The sequence below is a fragment of the Dipodomys merriami genome, unplaced genomic scaffold, assembly GCF_024711535.1.
Source record: "Dipodomys merriami isolate MVZ:Mamm:240054 unplaced genomic scaffold, mDipMer1.0.p SCAF_122, whole genome shotgun sequence".
NCBI classification, from domain to species: domain Eukaryota; kingdom Metazoa; phylum Chordata; class Mammalia; order Rodentia; family Heteromyidae; genus Dipodomys; species Dipodomys merriami.
Window position 1 is genome coordinate 1,020,236 of NW_027202516.1, and position 20,207 is coordinate 1,040,442.

The following is a 20,207-nucleotide window of genomic DNA, read 5'->3' on the forward strand; positions in this document are numbered from 1 at the left end:
CCTTGGCACCACATAAGCAGAAAAAGCTGCCAGTGGCGCTGTGGCTCAAGTGGTAGAGCGCTAGCCTCCAGCTAGAGTTGAGGGACAGCACCCAGGCCCAGAGTTCAGGCCCATGACTCACCAAAAAAAAAAAAAAAAAAAAAAAAAAAATTAGAGGTAAGAGTCTCATGGGGACTTTTCTGCCCAGGCTGGCATTGAACCGTGATCCTCAGATCTCAGCCTCCTGAGTAGCTAGGATTACAGGCGTAAGCCACAAGCACCGGGAAAAACAATTTGTTTTCTAAAGAATTACTTTAGTAGAAATATGAATGGAGGTACAGATATGGAGTAAATCTCCCATCCATATAGGGTAATGGGATTAAGAGGAATGCACTCTGCAAAAACATTACCCACAGAGCGATGGTAACAAGCAGCTTATTAGCATGCACCAAAGGCACTTTCTGGCTACTGAAGAAGTCAGTAATAAGGGAAGACAAACTTGTAGAAAATAGGAGATTGAAAGAGGGGGTGAGAGAATAATCCTGCTGGGTGCTAGTGGCTCACGCCTGTAATCCTAGCTACTCAGGAGGCTGAGACCTGAGGATCGCGGTTCAAAGCCAGCCCGAGCAGAAAACTCCGTGAGACTCTTATCTTCAATAAACCACTAGAAAACCAGAAGTGGCGCTGTGGCTCAAGTGGTAGAGCACTCACCTTGAGCTGAAGAGCGCAGGGACAGTGCCCAAGCCCAGAGTTCAAGCCCCACGACCAGGAAAAAAAAAAAAAAAAAAAAGAATCCAGTGTTACCTCAATGTCAGTGAACACTAATAACCTGAGGAAACGTGATCATATCCTCCATTACCCTTGTCTTCTACAAAGGGGACCCTGTATTCAGACAGCCCAAGTAGAAATCAATGGCCTAAGTGTAATGAAGTCATCCCACAAAGCTACCTGACCACGCAGTTGGCTGAAAAGAACTTCTGAAACAAATGCTTTAACTCAATCACAAAGCCTTTTATTATATTATAGTCCATGCTAAAACTTCAGTCTCCAGTTGGTTTGAAATTTGCATTTCCAAAGTTCTGGTTACCAGAAGCCCCTTTCTGCCCAACTGGTAACTCAAACCATAGCAGGACTAAAATGTTAAAAAGCAATCATTCTTCTCAATAACTTATACCCAAATACATAGAAAACAGAAGAAATAAACAGCAAAGCAGTACAACATTTATTCCACATCTCTAGCAGCAAAATTTTGGAACCAGGAAACCCACCCTTTTTTTTTTTTTAACAAAGCAAGCTCTTTCCCATCCCTGTTACCATTTACAAATACAAAGTACATAGAACATTTGCTTTTTATGAACAAAGTTAGAAACATACAGATATACTCCATTCTGTACTTTATTCTTAAGAAGGGTAGTATCACCAAAACTTACTAAGAAATTTCCTCTGTACTGTCTTGAGTAAACTTCCAGAATCTCTTTCTATAAAAATCCTTTCCTAAGAAAATGACTGATCATATTCTGTCAGTACAAGATGGACACTCTCTCTCTCTCTCTCCCTCTCTCTCTCTCTCAGAAAAAAACCATGCAACTTTGGAACATAGGATTTAAGTAACTCTGAATATCAAGTTGTGACAAGTGGGCTACTTTCTAACTCTGAGTGTCTCTGCAACAGGATTAAAAAGGAAAAAGAACACACAAGAAGAGAAAATGGAACAGTGGCAAAGAGCAGCAAGTGAAGAAATTCGAAAGAAAAACTGGAAGCTGACAAAACATGTCTCAAGATTGTTGGAGATTCTACGGGCACAGGTTAACACAACAGCTCCTTCAGTAAAAGACCTCCAGATGTCATTGTAGGAACATGGTTATACCTTCATCTTTGCTAGATCCATCCAAAAACTCTTCAGAAGTAAACACCAAAGGAAATGAGCTCTATTTGGCTACACTGAAGGTGGTGCTGGAAGACCACCTTGAAGCAACAGTATATGCAGGGTGGATGCCACGCCATCTCGGTGCATTTACCCTGCTCATCTTCAATGCTGTTCTGCACCAGTCACGAGAAGGCTCATTACTAAGGCTACCCCCAGCTACAGGGGCAAAGTTCAGAACTCTGCTTGGGTTCAGTTCAAGAGAAAAAGGAATACGTTGTTGTTATGTCCACAGTAGTCTAGGGACTTGAAGACTACTGTATCTTTACAAGGAAAGTTGGCTACACACTTAATATTCTATGAATATGTAAGAACTAACACATTTCATAAACATCCTTTATTCAGTCTAATCTTCATTTCTTTGTTCCTAAAGGGTCTTCCTTCTGAATCTGAAAGCAGATATACCTCAAGGAGGTATTCACACACTTGCTCTATTCACCTCAATGCCTAGCTGCTATTACCACCATTCCAACCATTTTTCCCCTGGTCATCCCCCAAAAACTCAGTAGAAGCCCATACTTTAAAAACAGTTCACCAAAAGGAAAAAACTGGGAGAGTGAGGGAAGGGGTGACATTGTCCAAAAACAAATACACTCATTACCTGACTAATGTAACTGAACCCTTCTGTATACCACCTTTATAATAACAATTTTTTAAAAAATTCACCTGAACCCTCTAGATGGTTCTCATTTTTATTCCAATATCATCTCAGCTTTTCCTCTAAAGAGAGTAGTACATTGTGTTGGTATTTGTCTCTCTTAAGAGAATATAGTATCTTACTTAACCATTAGTATTCCCAGACCTTCTTGGGCACTGCCTTCATACATGAGGTATAAAAAAGATGTCTGGAAAATGAAAATGACTGTTTACAATGGAAAAATACCACTCATCAAAAATCTTATACACTGGCTGGGAAGGTGGCTTGGTAGTACTGTGCTTGCCTTGCATGCATGAGGCCCTGGGTTTGATTCCTCAGCACCACATCAGCAGAAAAAGCCGTAAGTGGCGCTGTGGCTCAAGTGGTTTAAGAGCGCTAGCCTTGAGCTGAAGAGCTGAGGGACAACGCCCAGGCCCCATTACTGGCAAAAACAAAACAAAGCAACAAAAAAAATCTTATACCTAGACACTCCGGCTCTTCATTCTACCTTTACTATTTATCATTTTCTTATGCTTATTATGAGCACTTCTTAGCCTGTACTTGGGAAAGGACAATATTTATCTTTACACGTCTTTCATTTAGTCCATTATTAACTTGTATTAATCCATTATTAACTTGTCATATAGCCATACAACTGTCAACAAGGAGAATGTTACCCAATAGCACAAAAGGAAGAGCTGTATGCTGTTTCACATTTTACAATGGATATAGCCATTTATGCTCAAATATCATCCCACTTATAAGGAAGCACAGAACAGAGACAAACAACACAGTTGTATGAGGAAAAAAATTCCCTATTGGGCCTCAGTGTTTTTCAAGGTTATTTCCAGGTACTACCCCATCCAAAGTAGAAAAACTGAAGCTCAGAATAGTAACTTGCCAAAATACTGAGATGAAGTCCTTTGGAATTCAAGTACTATGTGCTTTCTACCAATTCCACCTTCCTCCCATTGAGCCAGTACCTTAAATGCTAGCAAAAGTTTTAGTATATCTAAAACAAGGTAAGTATAGCAAACAAAAAAGTGGATCAAGAAAAGAAGCAGTCAGAATCGTGACTAAAATAAGCAGTTATGTGAAACACAAATCAATGACTAGTCCTCAAGAGAAATGTTAGACAAGCACAAGAAACCCTCATGACACAACCAAAAATTTCCTGATCAGACAAGTGAAATAATCATGAATTAAGATATTAAAGACCAGGGGGTAGAGTACACCCAGAAACAGAAATTCAGTACATTTAAAATTAGTTTTTCAGAGGTCAGAGTTGAGGAGAAACTTGAAACAGAAACTGAAGTACAGAGCTGAACTGCAACTCTGCAGAGTGTTTGTATTAAAATTCACTAGCAGCACTTGAGCAAGATGCTTAATTTCATTCGGTTTTACTTTCTCTTCAGAAAAATAGGATGAATTTGTCTCAAGAGTGTCTAGTACATACAGCTTATATTAATATAGAGTCTCTTTTCTACTTTCTTCCCAGAAAGAAAGCTGGCAATTACACATAAGACTATCAAGGTAGCCCCAGGATCTTTCAGAATATATAGTGGACACCAAAAAAGAAAAATCAATACTCTGGTAATTCTCAGTTAAAAATCTAAATGAAGACTACTTATACAGTAACTGAATTCTACCAAAGGTAAACAGGATGAGCTCTACAACTAATGGAAACTTAAATGCTGTTTTTTCAAAGTAGTTGAAAATTAAAACTGTGTTTAATGGCTTGGGTAATGTGTTTATTCTGCCATCCACTTTATTGTTTCCTCACTAATTAAAAGATATATGAAAGGGCCACAAAATGACATTATGTAAACACACTATAAATTATAATGCATAACTACATTTCAAACAATGTAGTGTGAAAATCACCATAGATGAGGGCAGGAATTCTAGCTGTAGCCCTTAAGATTGAATGCGGATAGAACCAATTTTGTGGGTAACGAGAGAAAGCAGAAACCATACAAAACTTTGAGGGGAAAAAAATAGCATATAAAACTGAAACATGGTAATACTTGAAGCACTTAAGATCAAAGTAGATTTCTTTGAAAGGATCACTACATATAAAATGTCAACATTCACTTCTACCAAGAAATATATTCAAGATTACTACAAAATACAACCTAAGAGATCTTCAAAGCCCTAAAAAGGAAACCTGAGAACTTGGAATTCTTGACAAGTCATCAAAAAAAAAAAAAAAAACCAATTTGGAAGTCAGTTACCTGAACAAAACCAATAAAGCCCTTAAGACTTAAAGAAAGCTGGTTAAAATATAACATATCAGAGCTGTACTATAAAAACTTTTAAAAGATGAATTTAACCACAAATATTTGACCAAATATGTAAAAAAATATGAGAAAATAAAACTATTAAAGACCACTAAAAATAAAATCCAAGTTCAATAGCCAGGGAAAACTTTTGAGATTGGATTGGCTATGTATACTTTTTGAAAGGACATTACAAAAACCTGGAAAGTTTCTTACAATAATGCTTAAGATATTTAAATATACAACTACAAAGCCACACCAAAATGTGGTGTAGTATATACTGGCAGGACAAAAAATATAATCATGGTCAAAGAGAATATGAAAGAATGCTTTTAGGCAAAGGTACTGTGTATAGCAGAAGATTTTTAAAAATAACAGCTCACAGCCAGGCGCAGGTAGCTCATGCCTATGCTAGCTACTCAGGAGGCAGAGATCTGAGGATCGCAGTTCAAAGCCAGCCAGGGCAGGAAAGTCCGTGAGACTCTTATCTCCAATAAATCACCAGAAAATTTTAAGTGGTGCTGTGGCTCAAATGGTAAGAGAGCTGAGGGACAGTGCCCAAGCACAAAGTTGAAGGCCATAACCAACAAAAACAAAACAAAAAAACACAGCTCGCATCTGTAATTCTAGCTATTCAGGAGGATGAGATATGAGGATCACAGTTTCAGGCAAGCCTAGGAAAGTCTGTGAGACTGTCTCCATTTAAATGTGCACACACACACATGCATGCATGCACGCACATACACGCCCGCTCCTGTACACACATGCACACACACGCACATGCACACACGCGCACACACACGCACATACACATTGAGCCAGAGCCAGAAGTGGAATCTTTGGCTCAAATGATAGCGAATGCTAGCCTTGAGCAAATATGCTCATGGACAATGCCCAGAATTAAAGACCCAGGGAACACACACACACACACACACACACACACACACACACACACACACACACACACACGCATACACGCACACACACACACACACACAATGACCACTTTAAGATAGGTCCCACCAAAAGAAAAGAAAAACCCACATGATTTCCAACTTCTCAGTGCTACCAGACATTTTAGTTTTCAGTATATAAAGCCAAGAAAATGCAGACAAAGTATAAAAGTACTCTTCCACTAATAAGAGAAAAAAGATTTAATGAAACAATATTCTTATTCATCTGGGAAGGGAAGTGCTATAGATTTGGTTTACAAAATTCCTTATACATGAAAAAACAACCAAAAGGTCTGCATCCTTATGGAGTAATCATGTTTATTGACAACTGCCAACTGTGTGTTTTAAGTAAAAAAGGAGGACTGGTTTGCATATCTACTAAAAACCATGAGGAGAATGATGTGGCCAACTGAATGATGATATACATAAGATAGATACAACTGATGTGACTATCAATCATTGGTCTAGCTACCTACACTACATACATAATGGTAAACTTCAAGACAAAGAAACCAAAACAGTGCAAGACTGAGGCAAAATATAGCTCATATTAAATGTTTTTAGTTACTGCACTCTGTATTTCTGAAAACATCTATAATTTTAAGCTTTTATCAAAATCCCAATTATAGAATAGTGAATGCCTTACTTAATTCTGTTTATATCAATGACCAATTCTACAAAGAAAGGATTATCGCTTGTCATATTCCACCTCCTTCTCTACAATACCTGAGAGATTATCCTGGAATTAGGCCCTAAGGACAGTATCAATCAGGCCACTTAGGTATAATGCAGTAAATTATTGGCATTGTACTAAATAGTATTATGAACAGCCTGAGTTTAAACCTCCCACAAAATGACACTTAGAAGACTAAGTAAATTAATGGAATAATAATAAAGAAGCTGCCACACAGGCCTCCAAGTTCAAATGTAACTGTAGTGATAAGAAAGCTGTGTGCTTATGTATACGAGTTTACTGCTTTATTTTTTAATGTCCTTATTTTTCTAAATAAACATATCAATTTATCAAATATAAGTTGTGTTACCATGGCTAACAAGGTTAGCAATAAGACAAACAATAAGAAAATCTATGATATACAGAGAAAAAAACAAATCTACCTTACTGCCAAGAAAGTTGGGCCAATCACTAAAAGTTAAATAAGGAAGTACTCTACAACCCTCTGAAAAAAAACAACAGCGCTGTCTATAAGAAAAACAAGCTGGGTACCAGTTGCTCATGCCTGTAATCCTAGCTACTCAGGAGGCTGAGATCTGAGGATCATGGTTGAAAGCAAGCATGGGCAGGAAAGTTTGAGACTCTTACCTCCAATCAACCATCAAAAAAAAGTAGAGCTGTAACGTAAGTGATAGAGAGCTAGTCTTAAACAAAAAGCTCAGGGACAGCACCACAACCAACACACACACACATACACACACACACACACACACAAAATCAAAAAATAAATAAAAATTAACATTCAAAAGGAGAGTACATTTAAATAGTGCAAAAATATAATAAACTAAAGGATTAAGTCACTATACAAAATTCACATAAATACCACCAGCGATATAGGCAAGACATCAAAATTTAAGTTTCAAACACAAGTGTGACATTTAAAAAGGCACTTCCTAACAATTAATGCAAATAATATTTCTCTGTACATAGTAACTGTAAGAAATCATAGACTCCACATAAGGTCAAGAAATAGCATTGAAAAAGAGTATTAGACATCTTTTATAGGAAATACCAATTATAAACTTGCAATTATTCCAAGGCCTCCTTAAAAAAAAACAATCCAGAGGTCAGGTCAGCTTAATAGAGAACTTTGACTCAGGCTCTGCACAAGGCCAGTATGACATGGGTTTTTTCTTAATGAATTATGTATTCTACTAGGGTTGTATCCTTACATCAGATACCTACTTTTAGTTTTCTAATACCATCATCATTGAAGTATGCAGATTTAAAAGAATCAGCCAGGCATTAGTAGATCACGCCTGTAATCCTAGCTACTCAGGAGGCTGAGATCTGCGGATCATGGTTCAAAGCCAGCCTGGACAGTCAATTAACCACCAGAACACCAGAAGTGGTGCTGTGACTCAAGCAGTTTAGTGCTCACTTTTGAGTTGACTGGAGTTCAAGCCCATAATAGACCAAAAAAAAAAAAAAATCAGGTAACAGATTAAGAATATTGGGGTAAACTGGGCGCTGGGGGGTCACGCCTGTAATTCTAGCTACTCAGGAGGCTGAGATCTGAGGATTGCGGTTCAAAGCCAGCCCGGGCAGGAAAGTTTGTGAGACTCTTATCTCCAATAAAACCACTAGAAAACTGGAAGTGGTGCTATTGCTCAAGCGGTAGAGGGTAGAGGGTAGAGCATTCGCCTTGAGCTAAAGAGCACAGGGACAGCGCCCAAGCCCAGAGTTCAAGCCCCATAACCAACAAAAAGAAAAAAAAAATATATGTATATATAGGAGTATTGTTTCTTCTAGTCAAAAAATACTTCTGCATTATTGCCATCATCAAACAAATGTCAATTATTAAGTCACCTATTTGATCACTAATTTACTGACTTCCTGGTTCCTTTCAATGTCAGAAAATTTGATTTTCTGGAGATGCTTGAGCTTACCAATTGCAGGGATTAGGTAGTGTTGCTTTTTTTTTTTTTTGCTGAGAAACATGAGAAGAACAGAACAGCAATGCTGTTAAAAATATTCAAGATGAGGAACTAAATGTGTGGATCAAGTGGTAGAGCACCAGCCTTGAACAGAAGAGCCAAGTGAGAAAAGCAAGACCCTGAATTCAAGCCCCGGAACTACCCCCCACCCCCCAACTGAAATGAGTGTTGTAATACAAGCATGTAATCCCAGCATTGAGGAGGCTAAGGAAAAGGATAGCAAGTTTGTTTCAAACCAACCAAAGGAAAAACAAAATAAGGTGGCCTGTACAATATTGTTAATATATTTAACACTGATGAACTAGATAATTAAGGTGCTTAGTTTTATGTGCTTTCTTTCACTACAATATAAAAAGGGGAAAAGGAGAAGCACACTAAATGGAAATGTCAAAACAGCTTCAGAAAAAACACATCTTCAAGTGTTCTTTATTCTGTTTTAGTTTTTAGAAAACAAGGGTATCTCAGATATCATAAAGTCTGTTTGGCATACAATCTAAGAAGGAAAGGGAGAACTGGAGAAGTGCAGTTTCATGTAGCCTGAACTAGCTGGAAACACCTATGTGCAGCCAAAGAAAACCACTCCAGTGAGATCCAGGTGCCTAGTCTTTTCTCAAAAGAAATTGTACTGCCAATGTCAAGAGCACAAGATTGTTCCACTGTTACAGTACGCATCCATATATGACTTCTTAGGCCTGTGATTCAAGTCATCAGTGCTCTTCCAGAGTTCAACTTGAAATTTCAAGTTTGTAGAGCACTGGCATGGACCTAAGCAAACAGAAGTAGAACTCTGTGGAATATGTAGAAATACAAAGTTAAATATTAACTCTGGACAGGTGCCAGTGGCTCACGCCTGTAACCCTAGCTACTCGGAAGGCTGAGATCTAAGGATGACGGTTCAAAGCCAGCCTGGACAGGAAACTCCGTGAGACTCTTATCACCAATAAACCACAAGAAAATGGGCGCTGGGGCTCAAGCAGTAGAGCGCTGGCATTGAGTTGAAGAGCGCAGGGACAGCATCCAAGCCCAGAGTTCTAGCCCCATGACCAACAAAACAAAAAAGAAAATGAATTCTGGATGTAACCTGGCTAAATTTACTAAATGTTTATCAAGAATAATTCAGGCTTCATGTACAAATAGAATACAGGACCCTAAATTCATCTGACAAAAAATTTCCTTCAAATAGGGAAATTTTTTTTTTTTGGGTCGGCCGTGGGGCTTGAACTCTGGGCCTGGGCACTGTCCCTCAGCTCTTCAGCTCAAGGTGAGCGCTCTACCACTTGAGCTACAGCACCACTTTCAGTTTTTCTGGTGGTTTATTGGAGACAGGAGTCTCACGGTCTCTCCTGCCCAGGCTGGCTTTGAACCGCGATCCTCAGATCTCAGCCTCCTGAGTAGCTAGGATTACAGGTGTGAGCCACCAGCACCCGGCAAAATAGGGAAATTTTTTATTTCAATTGCTATGGCACAAACAAATAAAAAAAAAAGTAGATGTAAAGGGCATGGAATTTGGTTAGGATGGTGAGGAGGGGTGAGATTCCAATAAAACTACTAAAAGGTATGTGTCACAGAAAATGTCAATCACTTAGAATTATGGAAAGAAGAAAAAAATGACATAAACCCTCCAACAATGCTGTATCCCACTAATAACAACACCTTGATCAAGCAATTTTTAAAAGGCAGGTGTTTAACAAGTCAAGAAGTTATAGAACTGTAAGTCTATCAAAAAGAAAAAAACATTGGCTGCCATGCAACCACCACCAGGTGGTGTGTTCAGACCCCTCACAGGACATTTTCTCCACTCCCGAAGTCATGCTGTGAAGATAAGGATCCAGGCCTAGTATACCATACAGCCACAGTCTCAAGAGTAAAAAGAAGATACTATAACATTTTTAACTGAGGTATCTGATGCCAGCTCCAGTATGATGGAAAACTAGTATTGGGAACAAAGATTAAGTAGTCTCTTTCAATAAGTCTGTCTACATTGTGATAAATTAACCAAGAATATGTCACCGAAGTCTTGATTTTAGCCTTTCAAGAAATCATTACCAGTTATCAGTTAGATATCCAGAAGCAGTTGTGTGGCTCAATGTCTTTACAATGTACAGTCATGCTTTACATCTTAAGAACTTCAGTCAGGTCTCTATTATTCCTCATTTCAATAGGGGATCAGATTGTCAGGCATTCTTAGAATTCTTATTCTTGAAGAGTTCAGATTTGCCAATCTGCATAATTGAAATATCCTTTATTTCCTGGGCATTGACACAAAAATCCTCCATGTTTGGAGTGTGGTACAACACCAAGCTCAAAAGAATTAAGTGTTTCAAAGATAGGTTTAAGAAGGCCAGCTAGGTGAAAGACGCAGATTAAGTGAGAGACCTCTGACAGTCTCAATGTTTGATGATATGAGAGCTTGATGGGTCAAAGACTAGGACTGATGACAGTAAGTATCTCACATGTAGTCTCATAAGTGGTGACAGCATAGTGGCCATCAGTCTTGATGAAGACAGCTTCTATAAAAATTTCTATACAGTGCTGTTATAGATAGAAAATTTTTCTACCAAGTTGGTGTCCACAGTATACATATGACATCTAGCCACTCCAACTGAGAACAAATAGATTCAGCAATATTTTAATTCTTGTTGGCATATAGCTTAATGTCTGATTGTGCAGTCTCACAGAGCATGGTATCATGGTAAGTGTAAGATCCATTATTCTTTGATGATCTGTCACACTCAAGCCTGAACAAGGAAACATTGATGACCTAACCACGAAGGATTTACCTCTAGTCTAGTAGCAGATGTTTTCAGATCCAATATCTGCCAGTCCTAAGTTGATCAAGAAGACTTCCGTAAGGAAGAAATCTATGTATTTTCCTATCATCATGCAGATTCCCAAGTGTCCTCCTCTGAACTAAACCCTTCTGACAGCAAAGTCCCCACTCATCACTTGGCCAATGAAGCCCATGTCTTTTATTATTTATTCCATTCCAAAAGTCTAGAGTTCAAACATTAGCTGAGGTCACTACAGATATATATTGTTTTTGAGATGATCTCCTGCCTATAGAGCCTGTCTGATTGGGGAAAGAACAAGGAAAATAGGTTCTTGGATGAAATATTATGCTGATGAACATAAGACAGGTTATTAATTCTTGTACCCATAGCGCTCAGCAGACTCTCCCTTTTTTCTATGTCTATAGGGGTGGTTTCGGGGTTTGTACCAATCCCCTTTAGAGTAACCACTACTGTGATAATGTGTTTTATGATCATGTCTATAAAGGTATCGATGCTGGTTATAATACCTATTATGATCCTTACAATCATTTCCTTTAATACTGTTTTGTTCTGCAACCACAGCATTTGCATCTTGTCCAAAAAGGGAAGTACCATCAAAAGGCAAATGTAAGATCTTCTCCTGGGTTTTTTTAGTGAGTGATGTAAGTCGAAGCCAAGCTTGCCTTCTATAATCTATTGCCATGGCCATCACTCTGACTACAGAGTCCATTATGTCCCTAGTAGTACAAAGCTGCCAAAGGCCTGCATCCATGCCATCAGATATTATACACTTTGCTTTTCCACGATCAAATTCTGGGTCATGAACTAGATCCTCCATGTCTTCCCATAGCTTACGCTGATACTGAGTCATATAAGCCAAGTAGCTGGCAGCTCGAGCTGCAATGGAGGCAGCATGGTAGAACCTACAACCCATGACTTCCATTTCTTTTGAGGTAGAATCTAGAGGAGATGTTGTGTTTCCTCTTTTGCTGTGCTCTAATGCTTCTATAATAGGGCCCTCAGCTGTTGGACTTGGTTGGAAAGGAGAGGTGTCCTTGGACACAGGATATACTCTGTGTCCCATGAAGGAAGAAGGATGGCAATCAGCAGGATCTTTAAAAACTTCAGAAGTGGCAATTCTCAAAAGTGGATGCAATGGAGGAACCAAGCGTTTTTTAGAGGTCACACAACCAGGTTTCCCTCCACATGTCTCAGCTTCAGACCGTAATGTGACCCTTTTTATAACACCTCTTTGTTCCATTCTCTTCAAAAGACCTGTGAAACTAGATTGAGTGGGGTCAGTTGTCTCTCCTTTGTCATCAGGTGATGGAGAGTTGCAATCAGCCTCTTCTTCGACTGTAGGCATTTCCTTAGAGGTGGAAATGTCCCAAGGAAGTGAGGAGTGCTCACTTGGCCTAGAATGATGAAATCTAAAACAGCTCCTGGACTGAAGATCACGTATCACTCGGGACATCTCAGCCACTTGTGTCTGGAGATAGAGGATGGCATCCTGCCCATGCTGTGAAGCTGTAGACAATTCCATGGGTAAATCCTCTTTGGCTTCAGAAGAGGCCAAAGATTCTTGGGGAACCAGAACTGGAGATGAAGGCAGCATCTGATAACTTTCTGATGACTTGGGTGTGTCTGTCTCAGAGATCTTAGTATCTGTAAAATTGTGATTATTTTTCTGGTTCTCCAATGTGTTCTCAACAGAGCAAAGTTGAGAAACTATCCTTTGTGGACTGTTGGCACAACTCCCAAAGGAGGAGCTGCTGTCTCCAATGGTAAGAGGAATACTGCAGTTAGAGCACTTTTCTGGGCGATGATTCTCAGAGGATGGCACCTTAGATGCAGGCATTCTCTGGGTTATCCACATGAATAAGAAAACCAAGGAAGAAAAAAAATACGCTTTTAACTTTCAAATGCAGAGATGCATGTCCAGTAAGTTGAACTCAATTTTTAAATTATTGTAAATGAAAATGAAAGACCCAATCCACTAAAGGTCAGTAAAGAATAACAGACATCAAATCCATACACTTCAATATCTCCAGCCCCAACAAGAACTACAGGCAATAATAGTAGGACTGTCTATGAAAAAGTAGAGACTAAAAGTTAAGCTCAGTTCAAGTGATGCTATTCTAGTCTACTATTTGTACTAAGCTAAGATGAGGTGGTAAGATCACTGATAAGAAAAAATTTCCTATTCAAAAAGTAGAAGCTAGCAGAAACTTGAGGATCAAGACCCATGGAAAAGAAACAAAATTTCTCAAAAACCCTTATTATTGTTCCTTTAAAACTTCTGTCACTAACTGCTCCCCATGAATAACAAAGCTTCCCAGTTAAAAAGTCCTACTTTATGGTTTGTAATTTTAAGGAGCTTATTGTACGTATCTGTTATCTAATTTTGTTTTCACAATAACCCTGTGAGGCAGGCATTATCCTCATTTGATTTATCAAACAAGAAAACACATTGAGATTAAAACACTATTATTTATCAGCAGTTGTAGGATGTAAATAAAGCCAAGTTTTCTGATTCAAGTCCAGGTCCCAATCCCCCATATCATAGAGCAACAAATTTTCTGGCCGCCTTTAGGAAGAATCGGGAATTCTTTAATTCATCAAGAAAACAGTCCATTAATAGAATTTTAGACTAAGGCAAAGATAAATGCAAATCAAAATTGTGACAAAAAGCCAACTACTCAATTCTTACCATAAGGAAATACTGGTTTAAGGGTGAAACCCACAACCACCAAGGCACACATTAAGATTAGTAATTCTAATTATGTGTGGGCAAGAGGAAGCTAAAAGTGATGAAGAATAAAGTAATATAGCAGCATTAAACCACTTTCCACATTCCATTTCTAAACAATCTTCATGCATCTTTTCCTCTAAGATAAAACAAATTTTCTGTTGCCACATAATTACAGAAGGAAAGGGTCTAAATCTAAAGAGACGAGAGTTAAAGAAAGAAGAAAGGTATCTAATTAAAAAACAAAAACTTGCAGTTCAAGCCCCACAACCAACCCCCCCCCAAAAAAAAGAAAACTTGCAGTTTTTATTATATTTCCCTTTTACATCAGGATCAGAACTTTCTAGTCATTTTATCTTTCCACACTCTCAACTGAAAGTAGAGAAACAAAACTGGAAACAGATGGATTACCTATTATGATCTATTTCTAACAGAAATATAACACACATAGGTGATTTGTTAACTCAATTTGGAAAATGCCTCTTAACATATACAATGAGAATGTACAAATTAAATACCATGTACTTACATCACTACGAGAGGTGCTTGGCTCTTCATCATCACTACTGACCAGATCAATGTATTCAAGAACTGGTCTTAATGGTCCTTCCTGTAATTGAGCAAATTTACAAGTCAAGAACAAAAATTCAAATCAAAGTAATATTTAACTTTCTGAAGGCTGGGAATGTGGCTTAGGGATAGAGTGCTTGCCTAGCATGCATGAAGCCCTGGGTTTGATTCCCCAATACCACATGAACAGAAAAAGCCAGAAGTGGCACTGTGGCTCAAGTGATAGAGTGCTAGCCTTGAACAAAAGAAGAATAAGGACAGTGCCCAAGACCTGAGTTTATCCAGACTGGCCAAAAAAATTAAAAAAAAAAAAAAAAAAGTAAAAACTTTCTGTAGTAGGGAAGTTTGTTTGTTGGGATTAGCTCTGAAGAAGCCTTAAGGAAGCAGAAAATAAGAAAAAAGGGTGAAGAAAATAATTCAGAATACATAAAAAATGAAAAGGCTGGGCATGGTGGCCTGTCTATAATCCCAGCACCAAAGAAATTAAAGCAACACGGTAAGTTTGAAGACAGGCAAGGCCACATAGCAAGTTCCAGGGCAGAAAACAGATTTGATGCTTTTCAGGAATAAGTATAAGCAGTCTGTTGTTAATATATTTTAGTGATCACTAGCTAGTGATATGTCTAGCTCAGTGGTAGAGCACTTCTCTATCACATGCAAAGTGGAAGAAAGAAGGAGAGGGGGAAGGGAACGGAAAGAAGAGAAATGAAAGAAGGGAGAGAAGGGAGAGAAGGGAGAGAAGGGAGAGAAGGGAAAGAAGGTTTTTCTTTGTTGGTGCCACATGGGCTTGAACACAGGGCCTCAAGCTTGCTCAATTTGCTTACTCATCTGGCATTCTACCACATAAGGCATGCCTCTAGCTCAACTTTTTGATGGTTATTTTAGAGATAGAGTCCTGCAAACTTTTCTGCCCCGGCTAACCCTGAATCACCATTCTCTAGATTGGAACAATCTGAGTAGGTATGAGCCACTTGGACCCAGCAGAAACATGGAAATCTTTGAGCGCTTAGTTTCATATCATACCTCCTAGAGTAGAACATCAAGGCTGAATTATTCTCTAAACTTTCCACTCATAATAACTTCTTCAGACCTTTGACCCTTAAACACCAGGGAGAAAAGCCTTTTTTTCTCTACAGGCAAAAGGGAATAAAGGCTAAGAGTAGTGGTACATGCCTATAATCCCAGCACTCAGTAGGTTGAGGCACAAGTTCTAGATCAGCCTAGACTATGTAACAAGATCCTGTCTTAGAAAAAGTAAAAATATGGTGGAGGGCTCAATAAATAATATTAAGGTGTGAATAACACTGAGCTGAGGCATAGGAATGCTAATCAGAGCTGACAGTGGTGATGGTAAAGAGTAAGGCACTAGCTAGGCATTAATGGCTCATGCTTGTAATCCAAGCTACTCATTCAAGAGGCTGAGATCTGAGGATCGTAGTTCAAAGCTAGCCAAAGCAGGAAAGTCTATGAGACTATTATCTCCAATTAACAACCAGAAAATGAGCAGTGGAGCTGAGTTTCCAGACCCACAACCCCCTATCCCCCCAAAAAGAGTGAGGTAGTGAGTATATAAGAAAATATGGTTAAGGGGGTGGGGTGGGGGGGAAACGACAGGTTCTTCAAGGGTTAGAGATTTCAATTTCAGTAACTAGAAGAATACTAATGCCATTGGGTTAAATTTGGAATGCTGAGGTTTTTCTGGACATAATGGGTTGAGCACAACAGTACACACAGGTATCGAGAACACAGCTGGAAATGCAGGCCTGCAATGTGGGGCTAGGAACACTCCTAGAAGGAACTTAGGTGTGAGAAGAGGACCAAACTACACAATTAAACTGCAACATGCTGTCACATGAAGTTGTGAGGGTAAAATGTGAACTAATGCACTGGATACCAAGAAGACTGCAGCAAGAATCTGGCAATCAGACATTTCTGAATGCATCTTTAGAGAGCAACCCTAAAGAAGGTAGGGAGCACAGAAGCCCTACACTGAACAGAAACCTAGGAACAGAAAAGACAATGGAAAAGATTAACAAGGCAAGATTAACAGAAAAGATCATCAGTAAAGATAATTCCTTTGAGAGAAATCTAGGGAGGAAGGGGTTTACACCTATAATCCTAGCAGATAGAAGACAAAGGCAGCAGGATTGGCTGGAGATCAACATAAACTACATAGCAAGATCTTGTTCTCAAAAAATGATTTTAGAAACAATTGTTACCCTCCTGCTCCAGTTTCCCCAATACTGGGATAATGGGCATTACAGGTACCTATCACCAAACACAGATTTTAGGAGCTTATTATACTATCACTGAAAGAGTAAACTAAGAAAGACCTCAAATGACCAAAAAGAGAGAGAAAAAGGCAGAATTTCTGCAAACACAGAGTAGTACGTGTAGGGAAGCTATTCATGGTGGCATACACTTATCACCCAGAACTTAAGTAGCTCAAGAGGCAGGAGCCTGGGCCCCATACAGATCCTATCTCAACAAAGAAGCAAAACACAAGGGGAAGAATGATTTTAAAAAAAAACAAAAAAGTTACAAATTGTATTAAAAAGTAGCTGAGGGGCTGGGAACCTTGCTCAGTGGTAGAATGTTGGCCTTGCATGCATGAGGCCCTAGGTTCCATTCCTCAGCACTACAAAAGCAGAAAAAGCCGGAAGTGGCACTGTGGTTCAAGTGGTAGCATTAACCTTGAGCTGAAGAGCTGAGGGGCAGCGCCCAAGCCCAGAGTTCAGGCCCCACAACCGACCAAAAAGAAAAAAAAAAAAGTAGCTGAACACCGAACACCGGAGACAGAGCTCAAGTAGTATCACACCCCCTGCCCCCACAACACACACACACACACACACACACACACACACACACACACACACACACACACACACACACACACACACACACACACACACACACACACACACACACACACACACACACACAAAAGCACTTGCAGAGAGCTGAGGATGTAGTTCAGTGGTAGAGCACTATCTAGCATAATCAAAGACATGGTCTTATTTCCTTCATCTTAAAAAAATTAAGCCAGGCGCTGGTGGCTCACGCCTATAATCCTAGCTACACAGGAGGCTGAGATCTGAGGATCATGGTTCAAAGCCAGCCTGGGCAGGAAAATCTGTGAGACTTTATTGCCAATTACCCACCAAAAAACTGGAAGTGGTGCTGTGGCTCAATTAGTAGAGCGCTAGCCTTGAGCTGAAGAGCTGAGGGACAGGGCTCAGGCCCAGAGTTCAAGCCCATGACCAACACACAAAATTAATTAATTAACAACACTTAAAGAACTACCTTTAGAAATAGTGGAAAGGCAAAAAGTAAAAAGATGACAAAGACTGACAGGAATTCACTAACAGAATGAACCAGGTACAGTGATGTGACCATTTATGAACCACAAAATGACAATTTCATATGAATCAGTGGTTAAGACAAAAGAACTTTTAAAAATCAAAGATTAAAAAATCCAAAACAGAAAAAAAATCAAGTTATTATTTATTGATGACATATAGTTATCATATACAAGTGGCAGAGTAACAGGGTAAGAGGAAGAGGCTGCCAAAGAGACAAGCAGAAAATGGAAAAATAAAGACAGACAAGTACCCTGAGGGAAAAGATAGCCTACCTAAAAACCCAGTGCTCTTTAGCTGACTGTGCAGATACAGAACTGCCACCACAACCAACTTTAGGAATCAGAACATTTCATACTTCACTTATTACTCAGTAGCAGTTACTTTATTAGGTCAGGCACTGTGCAAGTTTTTCATGCATTGTATATCCTCCAACCTCTATAACTGCTTTACAAACAAATGTTATTACTATTTTTAAGATCACTACTACTATTATTACCCCATTACACAAATGATTTAAACTGAATGAAATATACCTGATTCTCTCAACTCGTTATTGGCTATGTAGCCACTGTAATTCTGAAGTACTTCAAAGTATAAATCCTATTTTTAAATCCCTAAGTTTCTGGGACAACAGAGTAGGAGAAAAAGGATATTCCCCACTTCTGAATATTTCATAACATGAACCAAAATTACTTCCCAAGAAGTAATGTGTATAATACAAGTATCAAGAAAAAGTTATGATTACTACTTATATCTTTAGCAAGTACAAGTGTATGTGGCCCATGGTATTTTTTGTGAAATCATGCTACCAACTAATACATCATTTTCATGTTTTTGTATTGATAACAAAAAAAAAAGGATTTTTTAGTCATATAAATGCATGCAGGGGATGGTAGAGGAAAACAGAGGAGGAGGCAACAATGCTTGATAAGAAATGTACTCATTACCTTGCTCATGTAATTGTAACCCCTCTGCACAGAATTTTAACAATACAAAATTTATTTTAAAAAAATAAACGCATGCAGGAGCGTGACAAGATTTTAGGAATATAGATGAATACTTGTAAGGAAATAAAAAGCTTCCATTCCTGCTAGGCACCTGTGGCTCACTCCTGTAATCCTAGCTACTCAGAAGACTGAGATCTGAGGATCACGGTTCAAAGCCAGCCTGGGCAAGAAAGTCAATCAGACTCTTATCTCCAATAAACCACCAGAAAACTAGAAGTGGCACTGTGGGTCAAGTGGTAGAGCACTTGCCTTGAGCTGAAGAGCTGAGGGACAGCACCCAGGCCCAGAGTTCAAGCCCCATAACTGAAGAAAAAAAAAAATAGCCTCCATTCTGTAATTAGGAATTGATTTTCAAAAACAAAACACCAATTTTCTATTTAAAAATAGATATATTTAAAGCGGTCATCCAAAAAAGTGATTTACTTCAAAGATAAAAGTAAATATGAATTTGAGAATAAATTTCAAAAATAACCTAAAACTGAAAATAATTCATGAAGGGTTCTCTCAGTATCCCATATGATAAAGTTAGAGTTATATTTTATTTCTGCAGTAATGTTCAGATCAAAAGCTTTCAGCCGGGCGCTGGTGGCTCACGCCTGTAATCCTAGCTACTCAGGAGGCTGAGATCTGAGGATCGCGGTTCAAAGCCAGCACGGGCAGGAGAGACCGTGAGACTCCTATCTCCAATAAACCACCAGAAAACCAGAAGTGGCGCTGTAGCTCAAGTGGTAGAGTGCTCGCCTTGAGCTGAAGAGCTTAGGGACAGCGCCCAGGCCCAGAGTTCAAGCCCCACGGCCAACAAAAAAAAAAAAAAAAAAAAAAAAAAATGCTTTCAAGCAGCTCCCAACTCTATGATTAAAATTTAGTCCAACACACAAAGATTTGTGTGATCTGGCCCATCTCCCCTCTTCTACTTTAAAAACTAAGAGAAAATTTAAAAATAAAAACCTCTCATCCTCCTGAACTACAAGTAATTGTTCCCTATTTCAGACCTTTTTTATTCTACTCAAAAATTCTTTTAAACATATAAATAACTACTTAACCTGTGCCAAAGTTGATCAACTGTAAGGTGTTAAGTCCTTTCTTAAACAATGGGGGTGGAAACAACAATGGTGGTGGAATATGGCTCAGGTGGTAGAGCACCAGCCAATGAGTGAAAGTGTCAGATACTGAGCTCCAGTCTAGGTCTCAGACCAAAAAAAAAAAAAAGAACTATGTACTGTTTTCATGAAAGAACATCCGGACTAGATGACAATGACTCACATATGCAATCCAACCTACTCACAGGTGAGGCCAGCCTGGGCAG

The 20,207-nt window shown here is 38.9% G+C and overlaps 1 protein-coding gene across 3 annotated transcripts in view; it reads right to left on the reverse strand.

Moving 5' to 3' along the window:
* Positions 1-20,207, reverse strand: part of Znf451 (zinc finger protein 451) — a 57,626-nt gene that overhangs the window by 33,764 nt on the left and 3,655 nt on the right. For 2 of the 3 annotated variants that reach the window (XM_070017245.1, XM_070017246.1), the window contains one exon: positions 14,492-14,572. In XM_070017245.1, the coding sequence (XP_069873346.1) occupies positions 14,492-14,572 (81 nt within the window). Of the gene's footprint in view, positions 1-969; positions 13,075-14,491; positions 14,573-20,207 lie in introns of those variants that run through there. The other variant, XM_070017247.1, reaches the window with a different exon arrangement.